The sequence below is a fragment of the Marmota monax genome, unplaced genomic scaffold (assembly GCF_021218885.2).
Source record: "Marmota monax isolate L192 unplaced genomic scaffold, Marmota_monax_Labrador192_F-V1.1 WCK01_AAM20220418_F8-fsc00261, whole genome shotgun sequence".
Lineage (NCBI taxonomy): Eukaryota > Metazoa > Chordata > Mammalia > Rodentia > Sciuridae > Marmota > Marmota monax.
This window is the reverse complement of record NW_026695225.1, coordinates 2737312-2754150: the sequence shown is the minus strand read 5'-3', so window position 1 is coordinate 2754150 and position 16839 is coordinate 2737312. Positions and strand designations below refer to the sequence as shown.

General features: G+C 35.3%; 1 protein-coding gene across 9 annotated transcripts in view; it reads left to right on the top strand.

Annotated features, from left to right (window-relative positions):
* The first annotated feature begins 6270 nt into the window (after positions 1–6270).
* Positions 6271–16839, top strand: part of Mcf2 (MCF.2 cell line derived transforming sequence) — a 65283-nt gene continuing 54714 nt past the window's right edge. For all 9 annotated transcript variants that reach the window (XM_058576067.1, XM_058576061.1, XM_058576068.1 and 6 more), the window contains exon 1: positions 6271–6675. In XM_058576067.1, coding sequence (XP_058432050.1) covers positions 6625–6675 — 51 coding nt within the window. In that variant the 5' untranslated portion in view covers positions 6271–6624. The remainder of the gene's footprint in view (positions 6676–16839) is intronic.

Below are 16839 nucleotides of genomic sequence, written 5' to 3'. Positions count from 1 at the left end.
AAGGGAAGTCTCACCTACAACTCCTGGGACCCGAGCTTCCCCATGGTACCCATCTAGTCGAGGTACAGCTGGAGGAGGTACTGCTGGATAGAAATTCTCCTGGTTCACAGTATGGTGGGGGGCCTAAGAGATGGAGCCTGGAGGGGCCTAATCTTAACCCCTTGCCCTGTTTGAACTTTGATTCACCATCCAGGCTATACATTAAATTGTTTTAAATTTTTAGTTGTAGATGTACACAATACCTTTATTTTATTTATTTATTTTTATGTGGTGCTGAGGATCGAACCCAGTGCCTCACACATGCTTGGCAAGTGCTCTACCTCTGAGCCACAACCCCAGCCCTCCATGTTAAATTTTAACAGTGAATTTGTGAGTTTTTTTTGTGTTAATAAAATCTCTATACTACTGCTGCTATTATTTATTTTGTTGTTATTTTCATAAATACGTTAGACCATCACTTACTTCCTCTAGTTTGTTTCTTCCATCTTTTTATGCTTACCATGATTCTATGAGGTCAATTTTTTCAAGTTCTCCAGTTGCTGTCAATCCCTCATTTGGATTTCAGGCTCTTTTTTTTTTTTTTTTTTATTTCTTAGTTTTCGGTGGACACAACATCTTTGTTTGTATGTGGTGCTGAGGATCGAACCCGGGCCGCACGCATGCCAGGCGAGCGCGCTACTGCTTGAGCCACATCCCCAGCCCCAAGGATTTCAGGCTCTTAACACTGAAATAGAAACAGTTATTCCCTAAGCTCCCTTGATTATCCAACTTGGGAGATCAGCTATTTCTTCAACTATATTTATTACACATATTTCATGAAATTTACTTCTGGTTATATTCATTCTTCTTTCTTTGATTTTTCGTTTAGAAGCCATCCTGCCACTTTTTCAACTTAAAGTATGAGGAGCTTGCTGCCATTTTGGTTTATGTGGATACTAATAACCTAAAAAATTTTGTTGACCTCAGTCTTCTAAACCCTTCCCTCCTTTATATCTAGAATCTTTTTCCTTGTATTGTTGTCACATAAATTGCTAATTTGGTTGATTTTGTTTTACTATTTTAGGTGGCCGGGGAAAGGACAATGCTTGGATCATTACATTTCCAGAAAACTGTAATTTTAGATGTATACCAGAGGAAGTAATAGCAAAAGTCCTCACTTACCTGACATCTATTGCAAGGTGTAGCATTTTATTATTTTTTTCAATATGTTTTATATCAAGTACCCATTCAAATGTTATACCAGGAAAATGGCTTGTTAATATAGCTATTATTATTATTATTATTGTGAATAATAAACAGACTTACCTTCAGAGTAGAAAAGAAATATAACCAAAGAGGAAACTGACAGCTACCTAATTGCTATAAACCTTATACTGAGAGTCTATGAAAATAAAATTAGCAGTCTAGAAGTATTTGTTCTCATGAAGACTAAGAATGATAATCTTACATAAAGACTTTAATTTACATTAAGAGTGAGGATAGACTTTCTTCATTTCTTCCAAGGATCACAAGACTGCATCTCAAGTAGACTCAATAGTGGAATTGGGAGATACTAGGAGGAATGAATTGACATTAGAATCATTTGGAACGAGAATGCTTTACAATAAAAAATTGAAAAGTCTCCTTAGAAATTTTTTTAAACGTTGAAGACAGCTTTTTAAAGGAAACATATTCCATTTACTAACCCTGAAGAATAAGAGAGCATAAATCTAGAATGTAACATTTGAAGAGTCTTGTGAGCAAAAATCAAATCCTAGAAGACCAAATTTGTAGTTTAACTGTTGAAGCTTAAAAATGGTCTTTTTAGGGCAAATAAATGTTATATAATCCACTGAACTATCTTCTCAAGGAACAAGCTAGAGGTAGCAAAATATATTTAATAGTATTTTTCTGAATGAATGGATCATTGGCTGTTGATGAAAAGTTAAATGTGGTTGTGATGAAGAACAGTTATCTTTGGGTTTTCCCACCCCCAAGAAATCCACTTTAGTGACCTATCTTCATTGCACTATCACTTTCCTATTTAAAAGATTGGTATTAGTGTTGAAGAAGAAATTTTAAATCATGAGTACGGGAACATAGAATTAAACTGCTTATATAAGCACTTTGTAATAGATTTCAAAATATAAATCTGTTTTAGTCAAATATCAAATGTAAATGAAATAATCAGAAATAAAGGCATATAGAGAAAATTTGGGTAATTACTAAGACAAGGTTATCATTTCCACTTACCTTGCAGGCAAAATGGGTCTGATTCCCGGTTTACCATTATTTTGGATCGAAGATTGGATACATGGTCCTCTCTTAAGATCTCTCTCCAAAAAATCTCTGTAAGTACCTTTGTATTCTATAGTAACTTCTTTTTTGGTTTACATTATACTCTCTGTTTTGGGGGTGTAGATTGTTTTGATGTTGACAGAAACAATAAGCAGATGAGATAATGAGGAGGAAATGTAGGAAGAAGATTTGTAGAGGAGACAGAGGTAAATAAACAACTCCCCAATGCAAATCTTAATGGGAAAGGATGAATAGTTGGTTGTTCAAGTTATAAGTGAGCAAAGACACATGGTTCTATATTCCTTTCAGAGCAAAGCAAGTTTTTATGGGAACTTAAAAAAAAAAAAGCTGTGATATATACTCATTGTATGTGGAAAAGTATAATGAAGAAAGTTTAAAATGTAATGAATAAATCTAGCCACCCAGAAATAAGCCCTTTATAACATTTTAGTATGCATCTTTCTAGACTTGGATAAGGTACGGAGATGAGTCACCTACAAAATAACAAATCTCCCATATTGGAATCTAGTCCCCAGTATTCTAAGACCCAGTAAATGAACAGTTTTCCAAAAAGAAACAATATGAGGAGTACAATCATGCCCACAGCCAGGATGATCTTTTACATTATTAGGCTCACTAGGATATAGTGACTTTGTGTGACACTTTCCTTTCATACATGAGTAGGGGGAACTCACAGACTCCTCCTGAGCTGACAAGATTGGTACTGTTTTTGGAAGTTTCATGTGGCCCACTTCTATCAGAGCAGAGTTGCTGGGAATCAGTTATTACCAGCCATCTGAAATTCTTTAACAGTTTTTGAGTTTCCATTACTTTGTTTATTTTTTATATTATTTAAAAAATTTATTTGTAGTTATTTGTTATACATGACATCAGAATGCATTTCAGTTCATAGTACACAAATTGAGCACAGTTTTTCATTTCTCTGGTTGTATACAAAGTAGACATGAATGGTGTGGCTCTATTTTGTGTACATCCATTACTTTATTTGCAAAAAAAGGACACTCAGCAATATATAATATAGTGGGGAGTTAAATTTATTTTTAGCTGATACATTAAAATATAAAAATTGTCACAGTGTGGTGGTACATTCCTATAATCCCAGCAATGGGGGTGGGGCGAGATAAGGACAACTGAGGCAGAAGGATCACAAGATCTAGGCCAGCCTCAGCAACTTAGTGAAGCCTTAAGCAACTTAGTGAGACCCTGTCTCAAAATAAAAAGGGATGTAGCTATCTGACGTTGGGTTCAACCTTTCCAAAATATATGTAGCAATGTAATTTCATCATCTATGAGATAATTAAAGGATGTAGCTTAGCGGTAAGGATACCCTTGGGTTAATCACCAGTACCGTAAAACATTTTACATATTTATAGGGTACCATGTGATGTTTTGATACATACATACATTATATAATGTAAAACTCAGCACTTTGTAATGGATTATCTCTTTAAATGTATATCACTACTTTATGGTGAAAACATCTTTTTTTTCTAGCTTTTTGAAATATGCATTATCATTATCTATAGTTATCCTACTATGCCTAGAAAACAAGAACTTCTTAGTTCTATCAGAAATTCTAATTTTGTCTCCTTGCTGATTTAGGAGGCCACTCCCATTAGAGGAAGTAGATTTAGTTGCAAAGACAAGACCAAAGTATAGGTTGTTGGAGTTCTAAGTGAATACTCCTTTTTGCTATATTATTTTATCAATTAGTATAAAAATATATTAGCACTCAAAGCAGAATGTAGTGGCATGGCATGCCCCTATAATCCCAGCCACTTGGGAGGCTGAGACACGATCTTGCTTGAGCCCAGGATTTCCAGACCAGCTTGGGCAACATAGTGAGACCTAGTCTCAAAGGGAAAATAAAATACTAGCATTTACATGGCAAAATGAGTGAGATCATTATTCTTTCCCAATCCAGCATGAATTATTCCTCATCTTGGGCTAATTTTCAAAGTTTTTTTTTTTTTTTTTTTTTTTTTTAAGAGTTGTTTGATCATAAGCAGTGGAGAGAATACCAGCTTCAAATAAGTTACTAAAATAAAATAGCAGAACCTTCATGTATATTTTTGCTTTTTCAAAAAGCATTCACACTTATTAAGTAATGTTGATTCTTCTTATTTCCTGGCAGGTATTATAGGCAGGTATTGCCATAATTATCTCATAGATGATGAAATTACATTGCTACATATATTTTGAAAAGGTTGAACCCAAGGTCAGATAGCTAAGTAACCAAAATAGCTAAAGCAAGAAATGAAATTTCATGAATTTCAGTTGGTTCCCTTTCTACTTGCTGCTTTGTGTCATTTTCCAAATGATATATGGATATACAACAACTAAATTCAGTGGCTTTTTTTGCCTTGTAGAAGATAAATCTGCCCTCCATATATTATTGAGTCCTATCAGTGGGGCTAAATGAAGTAAAAGTAATTTTCCTTGCTGTGGCCTTTTTGGATTTTCCTTGAGCTTGTGGAATAGTCTTTGGTTTATGCCAATAATCAATTCTTTTATACTAAGTATAGCACTTGTTGCAATAAAATATTTTTTTTTACTGCCTGGTTTTCTTTTTCTTTTGGCCAACACTATACTTAATTTAAATTTTCAATATCTGTTTGGCACATGACATCAGTCTTTTGGTAAAGTTTTACTTATATTAATCAAATAGGTTGGTTGGAACAGATATATCATTTTGCATAAAAGAAACAGATTATGTGGATTCTATCCATTTGAGGCCAATAGAGGGATACCACTTATTCCTAAAGAGTGATATTCTCCTTTTTGTTTTCTTAGGAATGCTCTCTCAGTGGGGAAGGATGAACCATTTTCAGTAAAGAGCTCAGTGCTCAGGGTCCTTTTGTTCTCATAACTGCCAAATTGATGGCACGGGGGTAAGGTGGGGTACAGGTGCTTGTGACATGAGCTGACAACATTGGTACTGGTTTTGGAAATTTCATATGGCCCACTTCTATCAGACCAGAGTTGCTAGGAATCAGTTATTACCAGCCATATGAAATTCTTTAATAGTTTTTGAGTTTCCCTTACTATATTTATTTTTTATATTATTTAAAAAATTTATTTGTAGTAATTTGTTATACATGACATCAGAATGCATTTCAGTTCATAGTACACAAATGGAGCACAATTTTTCATTTCTCTTGTTGTACACAAAGTAGACATGAATGGTGTGGCTATAGGTTGTTTTGTATTTTTTCAACCATTTTAAATGTTTCTGATACTTAAGAGCACATTAATTATATCTCAACCATCAGTAGCAATTGGGCACTGTTTGAAATAAAGGTAAGTATTGAATATGAGCTCATTTCAAGAATGTAAATTGACCTTCCTAAAGAATTTTTAGTGGAAGTTACAATTATGCAGGCAGGTGTAACTATGGCATATTACTTTAAGTGTCTATGAAATAATAATACAATTCAATTTGAAGACCTTAATTTACAGATTCCAAAATAAAAAGTTAGGTTATACTTTATAATTAATGAGAAGAGATTTTTTAAAAAAATTATTGTTGATTGACATAATAATTGTACATTTTAATGGGGGCACAATATGATGTTTTAATTAATATATACATTGTATAATGATCAATTCAGGGTAACTAGCATATCTATCACCTAAAACATTTATGATTTCTTTGTGGTGAGAAAATTAAAAATTCTGTCTTCTAGCTCTTTGGGGGAAAGGTTAATTTGAGTGAGAATCCTATCCATTGTAGAAGTTTACATGTTCTGTTCTTTTTAGATTACTATCAGGGCAGAATTTCACAAACTGTAACCTTTCCCAATCCAGGGTAGAATTTAATAAAAAGTTAAACAATGCAGCTTTGTAATTTAAATCATAGACCAGGGTAGGACAAGAGTAAAATCTATCAGTTAATACTACCTTCACAGAGATTCTTAGCATTCCACCTTAAAAATCCAACTGCGTAGAGGGGAGAAAGCCAGTCCCATCAGACTGTTCCTAGGAGGAGAGACTGATTATTTTTTCTTCCTCCACTCTTAGGACATGCCTGATCTTCTTGAGCAGTCCAGCACAAGCTAATCCACAAGGTTCAATCAGGCTAAGTAATTGGGGGAATGTGTCAACTCTGAATTACAATGAGCAGCAGGGAAGGATCTGTCAGCTGACTAATCAGGGATAGTGGATTTTTTTGCATCGCTGCCACGGTGGTAATGGAAGCAGCTACGGTAGCTTTGTTTGATAGAGATTTTTGACTGCCGTTTTTAAATACTACCCCAGAAGCAGCTCACATTTCATCAATGTTGCACTGACAATTGGAAAAGAAGAGTGTAATTGTGTCTAGGCGAGATGGCAGAAGCAAATCCCCCAAGAGGCAAGATGAGGTTCAGAAGGAATGCGGTAAGGACTCTGCCTGCAGTCCTGGAAAGCCTATTCCCAAGTTCAAGTGCAGGGATGCTGCAGCATGGTGCTATAGCACAAACTGCTGAGTGGGGCTTTTAAGGACAGATGGAGAGAGAATGATGTCTTGTATTTGCATGGATTGCATTGATGTGATTACTGTGATAGTGGCGTAGGGTAATTTAAGGAAGTGGAGGAGGTAGTATATGATTTCAAAATGTCATCAAGTTTATAAGGGAGCATGTTCGTCATGTTATTTGTTTGAGTGTATTAACAATGTTGATTCATTTGGCGGTATAGCTTTAAATCATGAGTTACAATAATATATAACAAAAGGTTTTCTCCTCTCTTTGCCCATCATCAAGTAGAGTATGATATCATGGAGAGGGTTGGAGGTGATTTCATCAGCACTTAAAAAGGCAGACTTCTTGGGTGTTATTGTACAAGTGAAAAAATATAAAATTCTGTAATTATTTGAAATCTTTATGGTTTTAGATCTTCTCCAGACTTAAAGTTTAAAGATGCAAAATTCTAGCCTGTTGACAACTTTTTTTCTTTTAAGGAAAAAAAGTGACTCTTTATTCAGGATAAACTAAAATTTGGAAATCTCTCCTCAGATAATTTTTCAAATACTCTTCTACCTAATTTTTTCCTTAATTTATTCATTCATATACTAAATTGCCTAGAAAATTTCTAACATGATCTTTAGATATATATTTTGGAGAAATGTTGAAATAACACTAATCAATTTAATAGCAAACTAGTCATCCACAAGGCTTTAAATGCCACTCATTTTCTTTCAAACCTGAGATACTGTTATTGATATTATGGTGTAAAATATAAACTTGTTTACTGAAAAAAATCAAGATAGCACACACAAAAAGGTAAGAAGATAAAAATTGGCCATAGGAAAAAAATGATATTTTGAATCAAGAGTAAGACAGGGACAGCATAAATTTCATTGTTATTGCATGATAGTGAGCATCATGGGCGAGTAAATGATTTTTCTTAATACAGCTCTTAGCACAGAATGCTGTTTTTAAAATTAGGGTATGACTCTTCATTTTGATAAAATTATGTATTAAGCTCTACCAATGATTTTGTCGTAGGAGAATAATACTGTTAGACATTTAACAAACAATTTGCAGTGCATAAGAAATGCCTGTGTGTGTGTTTTGCAGTATTGTATGGAAATGATATTAGTACTTTTGTTATCAAAGGTAACTGACTTAAGCTTTCAGAAAGTTCCCAATTCCTTTCTGTACATAGATGTTTTCTCCATGCCAAGCTTAGTTTCAAATATACATATATATATTAATATATACACATATAAATATAGCACACAGGTACTCATGGAATAGATGTGTCTAGTACTGTGCTATATATATACCATGGGTTTCAGTGGTCAATATTAGAATGGCTACTGGGCTGAAGGAACTCCCAACTAGTAGAGAAGGGGGAATATGTTTATAAATAGTTATTTCAGAAGAATTTCTGGTTGGTGGGGAAGACCTTATACAAGAGATGATATTTGTTTGGACCTTAAGTAAAACCATATGTTTCTATTATCTTTCCTTGATTCTTATCTGTGTTTTTTCCCCTCAAAAATGAATTAAGTGGCCTCTAGGAACAGGTGTCCTGAAATGAAACTGTTTGAATTAAATCCACAGCCTGGAACTATAGTGGCAGGCAAATTTGTTTTACTTGCATGGATAGGACTTGACCAAGGTGAAAAATTTGAATCCCGACTTGTGACAGACTGGTTTGACCTTGAAGGATCTTTGGAGTTGGGCTGATCCTGGGGACCATGATAGGCCTAGAAGGATGATGGTCCAATGAAATTAAAAATCCAATGAAAAGATTGAACTGGTTGCTTGGTTGAAATTGCAGTTATAGTAGCTGAGTGAGGGGGAGGGGATGAAGAGATAGATATGTGACAACAAGGACAAACACAAAGAAGGAATATCGGTTGGGGCTGCCCTACTCCTGAGGTCACTTGGCAAATTGTTTGGCAACATGTCGGTAACTCATTATTTCTGTAGTCTTTAATGGTGGGGGTATGGGAGAACAGTGTAGAAGTGGCTCATGCCATTAAAAACTATGTTCTATAGCTTAAGGTCATAAGATGTCCCCAGCATGTTCTATAAAGATGGTTTAGATCTTATCAAGGTCAATCACATGTCAGCATCTCAACATTCTATTCTGTCATGATATTAAACTATAATAGTTTCCATTCAGTGGGTGCCATGATGCTAAATTGTTTCCCATAACTTGGTTTGAATGTTATTATTGGTTCTATTTTGTAGAGTCAAGCTCAAGTGATTCATAAATGAAAAATATTAAGTCTAAGTGTTCAGTGTATAAACTGTTAAGTGACTGGGAAGAGCTTGCTTCAGATCCAGATAGGCCTTAGTGCTACTGCTTACCAGCTGTGCTTCAGTTTGCTCATCTGTAAAAGGGGAATAATACCTACTTCATTGCAGTGTTATGCAGGCTAAATAGGACAGTGTGTATAACAAGCCCTGCAGGTATATTGTGGCTTTCAGTCAAGCGACCCTCTTATTTTTACTGCCTGTATTTGCCCTGAAGGTTAAAAAACAAAAGATATGGGAATATAAACTGCATTGTAAGTACACAAAATTTTATGTTGTATGAGGCATTTTAAATATTTTAAAAGAAATAACTAGAATAATTAAAAACTGGATAGGGTAGGTGAATTGCCTCACTTAGATATCACACAAAAGAATATTAAATAAGGTTACTTTCTGGAGTTTAATAGTGAAATGATGTATAGAGTTTATGCCTGTCATGCTTGTTATTGCTGTTATTATTGCTGAAAGACAATGTACCTAGGCAGTCAGGGTAGGTGTAACTAAAAGGAGAGAAATATGTTGTCTATGAGGGAAAGGTGGTAGGAAGCTTGTTTTGTGCCCGTTACCTTAAAGAACCAGTAAGAGCTGCTGCAGAGGCCTGGGGTGGGACTATGTACAATGATTGGACACATGGCTCTGAGCCTTATGACGATGAGCAACATTTTCCTTTTTAGTGATATGCCTTCAAGCAGTCACATGTTGGAACTCTAAAAAAATGCATATGAGAAGCTAAAACCAATGCTGTTTCCTCTCTCATGAAAAGTCTTTTTTTTTTAAATGAAAAGCAAAAAAAAAAATAAAATAAAATAAAGCTGACCCTTAACCACATCCCTTTGCTTTTTTGACAAGTTCTCAAAAAATGATTTATGGTTTTAGAATCTGGAGTTTGATTTTGGAGAAAATAGAAAGTATGCCTTTTCATGTTTATATAACCATACAGATTAGAAATTCTTAAAGCAGCATACCAAAACATTTAGAAATGTATTCTCAAAGTATAATGGGAAAGCTCAATTGACTTGATCTCTATTTGCTGTGATAATATGCATCTGAAACCATATGCTATTTGGTTGTTCATTTAAATACCAGCTTTAAAATGGATTATCTTGAAAATTTTAGTTATATAAATATCTGTATATAGAGAAAATGCTTTAGACATGCATAAAATAATCTTTTGTTATTTGTGTTACTGGAGATTGAACTATATCCCCAGCCTCTTTTATTTATTTTTTTATTTTGAGACAAGGTCTTGCTGAATTGTCCATGCTCGCCTAGAACATGTGATCCTCCTGCTCAGCCTTTTGAGTAGGCAAACTAATTTTAAATCCATGTATCCTATCAGGTTTAAATTTCTCCAGAATGCTCTGTCCCATTCAAATATCATAGGCGGCAATCACAGAAAGGGATGTGTATTTGCCCATGTTCAGAGGTGTGAGGTGTTTTTGTTGAGAGATTGTGAATGGGAATCACATACTATACAACCCTTTTTTTATATTTTATTTTTGAGACAAGGTCTTGCTAAGTTACTCAGGGCCTTGTTAAGTTTTAAGCAAACTTTCAACTTGTTTTCCATCTTTAAAAATAAATGTTTAACATAGAGATTTCTGAATTCTCTTGAGAAAGCAAAGATTGGACCCTGCTGGGCACACTTTTCTACGTGACATTTAGCTGTAACAGACTAGAGAGCCTCCCCACTTTTGGATGCTCTCAAGTACATCACAGTTCTCACCATTTCCTATTGTTTCTCACCATATAGGAAAGCATGTCAATTGCTTGAATTAAATCCTGCCTACATAACATTTACATGATTTCCCTAACACATGGTAGGCATTCGGGTTTGTCTTTGTTTAGTTTCAGGTTTAGAGTTTCAGCCTTGAATCTGATTGTTGTATTATCCCCCTATGGTTCTGCAAATTCCTGTTGATCAAGAGTGTGGTTCAACAATCAGGTGAACCCGGGTTTAATGCTGCCTCTTACAAGCTAGGGGGTCTCAAAAAATTTCTTTTTTTTTAATTTTTAATACTGGAGATTGAACCCAGTGGCGCCCAACCACTGATCCACATCACCAGCCTTTTTTCGTTTGTTTTTGGGACAAGGTCTCCCTGAGTTGCTTAGGGTCTCACTAAGTTGCTGAGGCTGGCTTTGAACTCGTGATCCTCCCATCTCAGCCTTCTGAGTTGCTGGAATTACAGCCGTGAATCACCATGCCCAGCCTGGAAAAATTTCTTACCTCACAAAACCTCAGTGTATTGGTTTCCTATTGTTGCTGTAACAGATTGCTACAGACTTGGCGACCTGAAAAAAAAAGTTTATTGTTATGGTTCTGGAAGTCAGAAGTCCAAGGTTAGTATTGTGGGCTAAAACCAGGAAGACAACTGGGCTGTGTTCCTTCTAGTGGTTCTAGAGGAGAGTCCATATCCATGAGTTTTTCAGCTTCTAAAGACTCCACATTCCCTGGCTTGTGGCCCTTCAATCACTCTGACCTCTGCTTTTGTCACTGCATCTCCTTTTCTGATTCTCCTGCCTCCTTCTCATTATTTTTCTTTTTCTGTGGTATTGGGATGAAATCCATGGTCTTGAACTTGCTAGGCAAGTGCTCTATCACTGAACCACATTCTTAGCCCCCCTTTTGCTAATAAAGATCCTTTTGATTACAATGGTCCCACCCTGATAAATCAGAATAATCTTTCCATGAACCTACTATTTACAAACACTTGGTACAGTGTTGTAATAATGTTCATTATGAGCACAATTCTTGGAATAAGCATTTAATAAATAGTGACACTGCCTTGTGCTGCTATCCAATCTCCTTTCCCTACTTTAAGGCTTTGAAAGTACTGAATGAAGAGCAAGAGTGAGAGTGAGAGTGAGAGAGAGCAAGAGTGAGATTGTGTGTATTTATTTTCAGGATGTGTGTGTGTGTGAGAGAGAGAGGGACAGACAGACACACACACACACACACACAGAGAGAGAGAGAGAGAGAGAGAGAGAGAGAGAGAAGCTATGAAAGATAGTTATATATGTACTGTTGTAGATTCACTTTTATTATGACAGTTTGGCAAATACCTGTTAAAGTCTGAGATTAGCTAATGGGAGTGAGATTGAAAAATCAAGTATATCTATTCATATATGGGCAGGAAGGCTAGAAACTGTAACTGGTTAATCAAATGAATTGTATGCCACTCAGTTATTTAGTACATGTATAGCTATTGCCCCCAAATAGCTATTAAATTTAAGAGTAGCTATCTAGTTAGCAGAATATTTGGGAAGAGAATTCTTAAGTAATCCTAAAATAAAAAGCATTGTCAATTTAATTATACAGGCAATAAATGAGGTTTTAATCCTTTGGTGGTATATTTTCTTTAAAAATGCAAATTTTGTCTACTTTTTTATGACAAGTAAATCAGAAAACATTTTGAATGAGTTAAGGAAAGAGAATGTATAATAAAAATAATAAGAAGGTTTTACTGAAGAATGATCTAATTAGAATGTAGAATTATCTTTAGAAGCAATTTATGTAGCTGTCAGTGTTGGGGATAAGCCACTTTATCAAACAGAGCAATAACTAATTTAATAAACATCCACCACAAAATCCTTAAATTATGAGCAGTGAAAAACTCCGTATCCCTTCCTAAAATCACTTCTGATTCTATGGACAGTGATTTTGCTTCTATTTTCTTTATGCTATTTTGCCTGCTGTGTGACCAGTTGTACCTGGACCTGAGTGCTGGGACAGTTTTGCTTTCCTAGGAATGGCAGGGTAGAGACCAGGGCCTTACCTCAGGCAGAGAATTGCTGCATGGTCTTCTCTCTTCCCATAGTATCCTCTCACTCGCTCCTGCCCACATACAATTTTGGATATGGGTAAGTATCAATTCTAGGGATTTGCTTCCAGAGAATTTCTAAACCACAATACCAGAGAATATGAACTTAAGGCAAGTGAAAGAGAAAAAGAAAATGAAACTGGATCAACCTAGAATCCCTGAAAGCAAATAAAAGTAATTTTGCTTTAAATCTTGGTAAAGGTAGGGCACTTTAAATTTTGTTTAAAAGTGAAAAAAATTAAGCTGGTTCAAAGTAGATATTATAATGTACTGGTAATTTACGTAGGACAAGGACAAGGAAAGGTTTGACTTACCCAAAGTGAATGGACTAGAAATTGAATCAGTACTGCAGCTCTCAGAAGTCCTCATCAGGTTCTAAACAAGCCTTTATTTATATTTGTAAAATCTTCTGCCCAAGCTTGCTTGACATTAGGTCCAAGAATCCAAGGTAAATCAAACAACAACAGCAACAACTGTCTTATTAATGTTTTAGGGTTTGTGAAGTACCTTTGCAAATTCATTATTGTAATTCTTGCAATAACATAAAATATATACATAATTGAGGGTATGATATACGTTATCATTAGAGTGTTCTCTTATCGATATTTCTATATATGTTGATTTGAAATAAGACCTTTCCAGCAGCAGGGGTCATGGCTACCAGTAGCTCTGGAATGATGTCTTTAAAGTTTCCTTACCTTAGTGCTGTTTTTAAAAATCTTGGACAGGACTATGCTTCTGCTTACATCAGATTTTTATACTAACACACTACTAATCATTTTGTGTTGGAGGGGTGGGGTCATGGAGGAAAATAACAGTATTCATTTGGACTCAATGTTTAGAATAATAAGAGGAGGAGTGGTTTCTCAAAGGAAGAGGGGAATTGTAGGTTGAACAGTCATCCCAATTTGTGTGAATTTATGCTATTGTGTAAATTATTATGTGCTTGTGACTATTCAGTTCTCTTTCTCTCACTCTAGTTCTCATTGCTACCTAATTGTTTATGGTTTTTATTACCATCACAAATTGAGTTTTTAAAGTCCCCAGTTGTAGATAACATTTCTGGAAGAGTATATCTTATACTTTAGTGAAAATTATTATTTTCCTTTTTCTTTTTTAAAAATATTTTTTTGGGGGGGCTGGGGATATAGCTCAGTTGGTAGAGTTCTTGCCTCACATGCACAGGGCTCTGGGTTCAATCCCCAGCACCACTACCAAAAATATTTTTTGTTGTTGTTGATGGACCTTTATTTTATTTATTTTTGTGTGGTGCTGAGAATCAAACCCAGTGTCTGACACATACTAGGCAAGTGCTCTACTACTGAGCCACAACCCAAGCTTTCCTTTTTATTTTTTTAATAACTTTATTTATTTTATTTATTTTTATGTGGTGCTGAGTATCAAAGCCAGTGCCTCACATGTGCTAGGCAAGTGCTCAACCCCAGCCCTCTTTTCTTTTTTAATAGACTATTTTGGAGAGTAGTTTTTAGGTTCACAACAAAACTGAGCAGGAAGTACAGAGAGTTCTCATAGAGTTCTTGTCCCCCCAGTATCTTTTTAACTTTTGTTTTATAGCTTTGTTCAATTGCTATTATTATAGCATGCCTGGAATATGAGTGCATTTGAAACATTTTTGATAGATTTTGCTTTATTATGCTTTAATCTTCCCTCTTGAGACTGATGACTCCTGACTCTACACTCTCAGCTTAGACCTTTCCCTCGCCACCCACTTACTCCTATATAACAGCTGTCTGATGGACGTCATCTGGATGTCCTGCAACCCTTCCAGCCCAGCATGCCTACAAAGGGGAATTAGAATCTTGCTTCCCTCCTTCAAACCTGCTTCTCGTGTTCTCTTCATCTCAGTGAGGGTGGTACCATTCACACCATTACTGAAGCCCCAGATTTTGAGATTGATTTGATTGAGTCCCTCCTTTCTCATCTAACACATCCAATATTTATGTCTTACTGATTGTACCTCCTAAATTCTATTTTTTTTGGTATTGGGGATTGAATTCAGGGGCCCTTGACCACTGAGCCACATCCCCAGCCCTATTTGGTATTTTATTTAGAGACAGGGTGTCACTGAGTTGCTTAGGGCCTCACTTTTGCTGAGGGTGGCTTTGAACTCACTATCCTCCTATCTCAGTCTCCTGAGCCACTGGGTTTACAGGCATGCACTACCATGCCCGGCTATACCTCCTAAATTCTACCCTCATTTCTGCCATTTTTGTTCTGGTTCAGAATCCCTGGCTTAGATTTTACTATACTAACCCTCCTAGTGCATCTGTCTGTGTCTATTCCTTTCCAAATCCACTTCTTTCCTAAAGCCAAAGTAATCTTTCTAAAATGCAAATCTGATGGGGTTGTGGATATAGATCACTGGTAGAGCACTTGCCTATGGCCCTGGGTTCTATTCCTAATACCATGATAAATTTAAAAATTTGCAAACCTGATTATGTTGTTCTGTTGCTTGAAACCTCTTAGAGATTCCCTTTACTTCTAGGAAAGACTCCAAGATCTTTCTTGATATGGTTCTTGGCTGCCTTTCCAACACTATCTTCCTGTATCTCCCAGCATCATTTTCCTCTAGCTTTTTTGACTGTGATCTCTTCAAGACTTGGGATAGTTTACCTATTAAGAGCACAGACCTAGGTACAATTTAAGATTTCGCCAGCTATGGCAATTTATACTTAAATTCTCTGAGCCACATTTTGTTTGTAAAAGGGGGAGACTCCTTTATAGGATTATTGTGAAGAGGAATTATGACAAATACTTGGCATAAAGTAGGCATTTAATACCAGGTGATTTATTAATATTGGGTCATATTATTGTCATTTCTCCCTAATTTTTCCATATTTTATTTATTTATTTACTTATTTATTATTTGTTCTAATTATTTATACATGACAGTAGAATGTATTTTGACACATTGTACACATATGGAGTACAACTTCTCCTGCCTCTGTCTGAATGTGGTGCAGAGTCACACTGGTAGTGTAATCATACATGTATACAGGGTAATAATGTCCATCTCATTCTACCATTGTTCCCATCTTCTGTATTTTTAATTGGTGTATTATGTACATAATGATGGGATTTGTTGTTACATATTCAGAGGTGCAAATAATATAACAATATAAATTGCACAATATCATTCCCTAGTATTTTCCCTTTCCTTCCTCTCCCTGGTCCCTTTCCCTGACTCTATTGATCTCCCTTTGATTTTCATCAGTTTTTTGAGAAACTTTCATACTGTTTTCTATAATGGCTGTTGTAATGTAATCCCCGTCAACAGGGTATAAGTGTTCCCCTTTCTCAAGTCATTATTATCATTATTATTATTGTCTATTAGATAATAGTCATTCTAGGTAGGGTAAAAATATCCCTTTCTTTTTTTTTTAATATCCCTTTCTTTTACTTTTTCCTCTCTAGCTTCCACATATGAAAGAAAACATACAATCCTTGATCTTCTGAGTTTGGCTTATTTCTCTTAACGTGATGTTCTATGTTCCATTTATTTTCCTGAAAACTAACATACTTTCATTTTTCTTATGACTGAATAAAACTCCATTGTGATATATACCATATTTCTTTATCCATTCATCTGTTGAGTGAACCATGCTATTTCTATAGTTTGGCTATTTTGAATTGTGCTGCTATTAACATGGGTATGCATGTATTGCTATAGAATAATGACTGTAATTTTTGATGGGATATGTACCAAGGAATGGTATAGCTGGATCATATGGTGGTTCCATGCCTAGTATTTTGAGAAATCTTTTTACTGATTTCCATAGTGGTTGTACTAATTTACAGTTCTTCTGACAGTGTAAAAGTGTTCTTTTTTCTCTACATCCTCTCCAGCATTTATTATTGCTTGTATTCTTGATGACTCCTCTGAATAGACATGTCTTAAAAGAAGATATAAAAATGGCCAAAAGATAATTGAAAAAAATGTTCAATAAAAT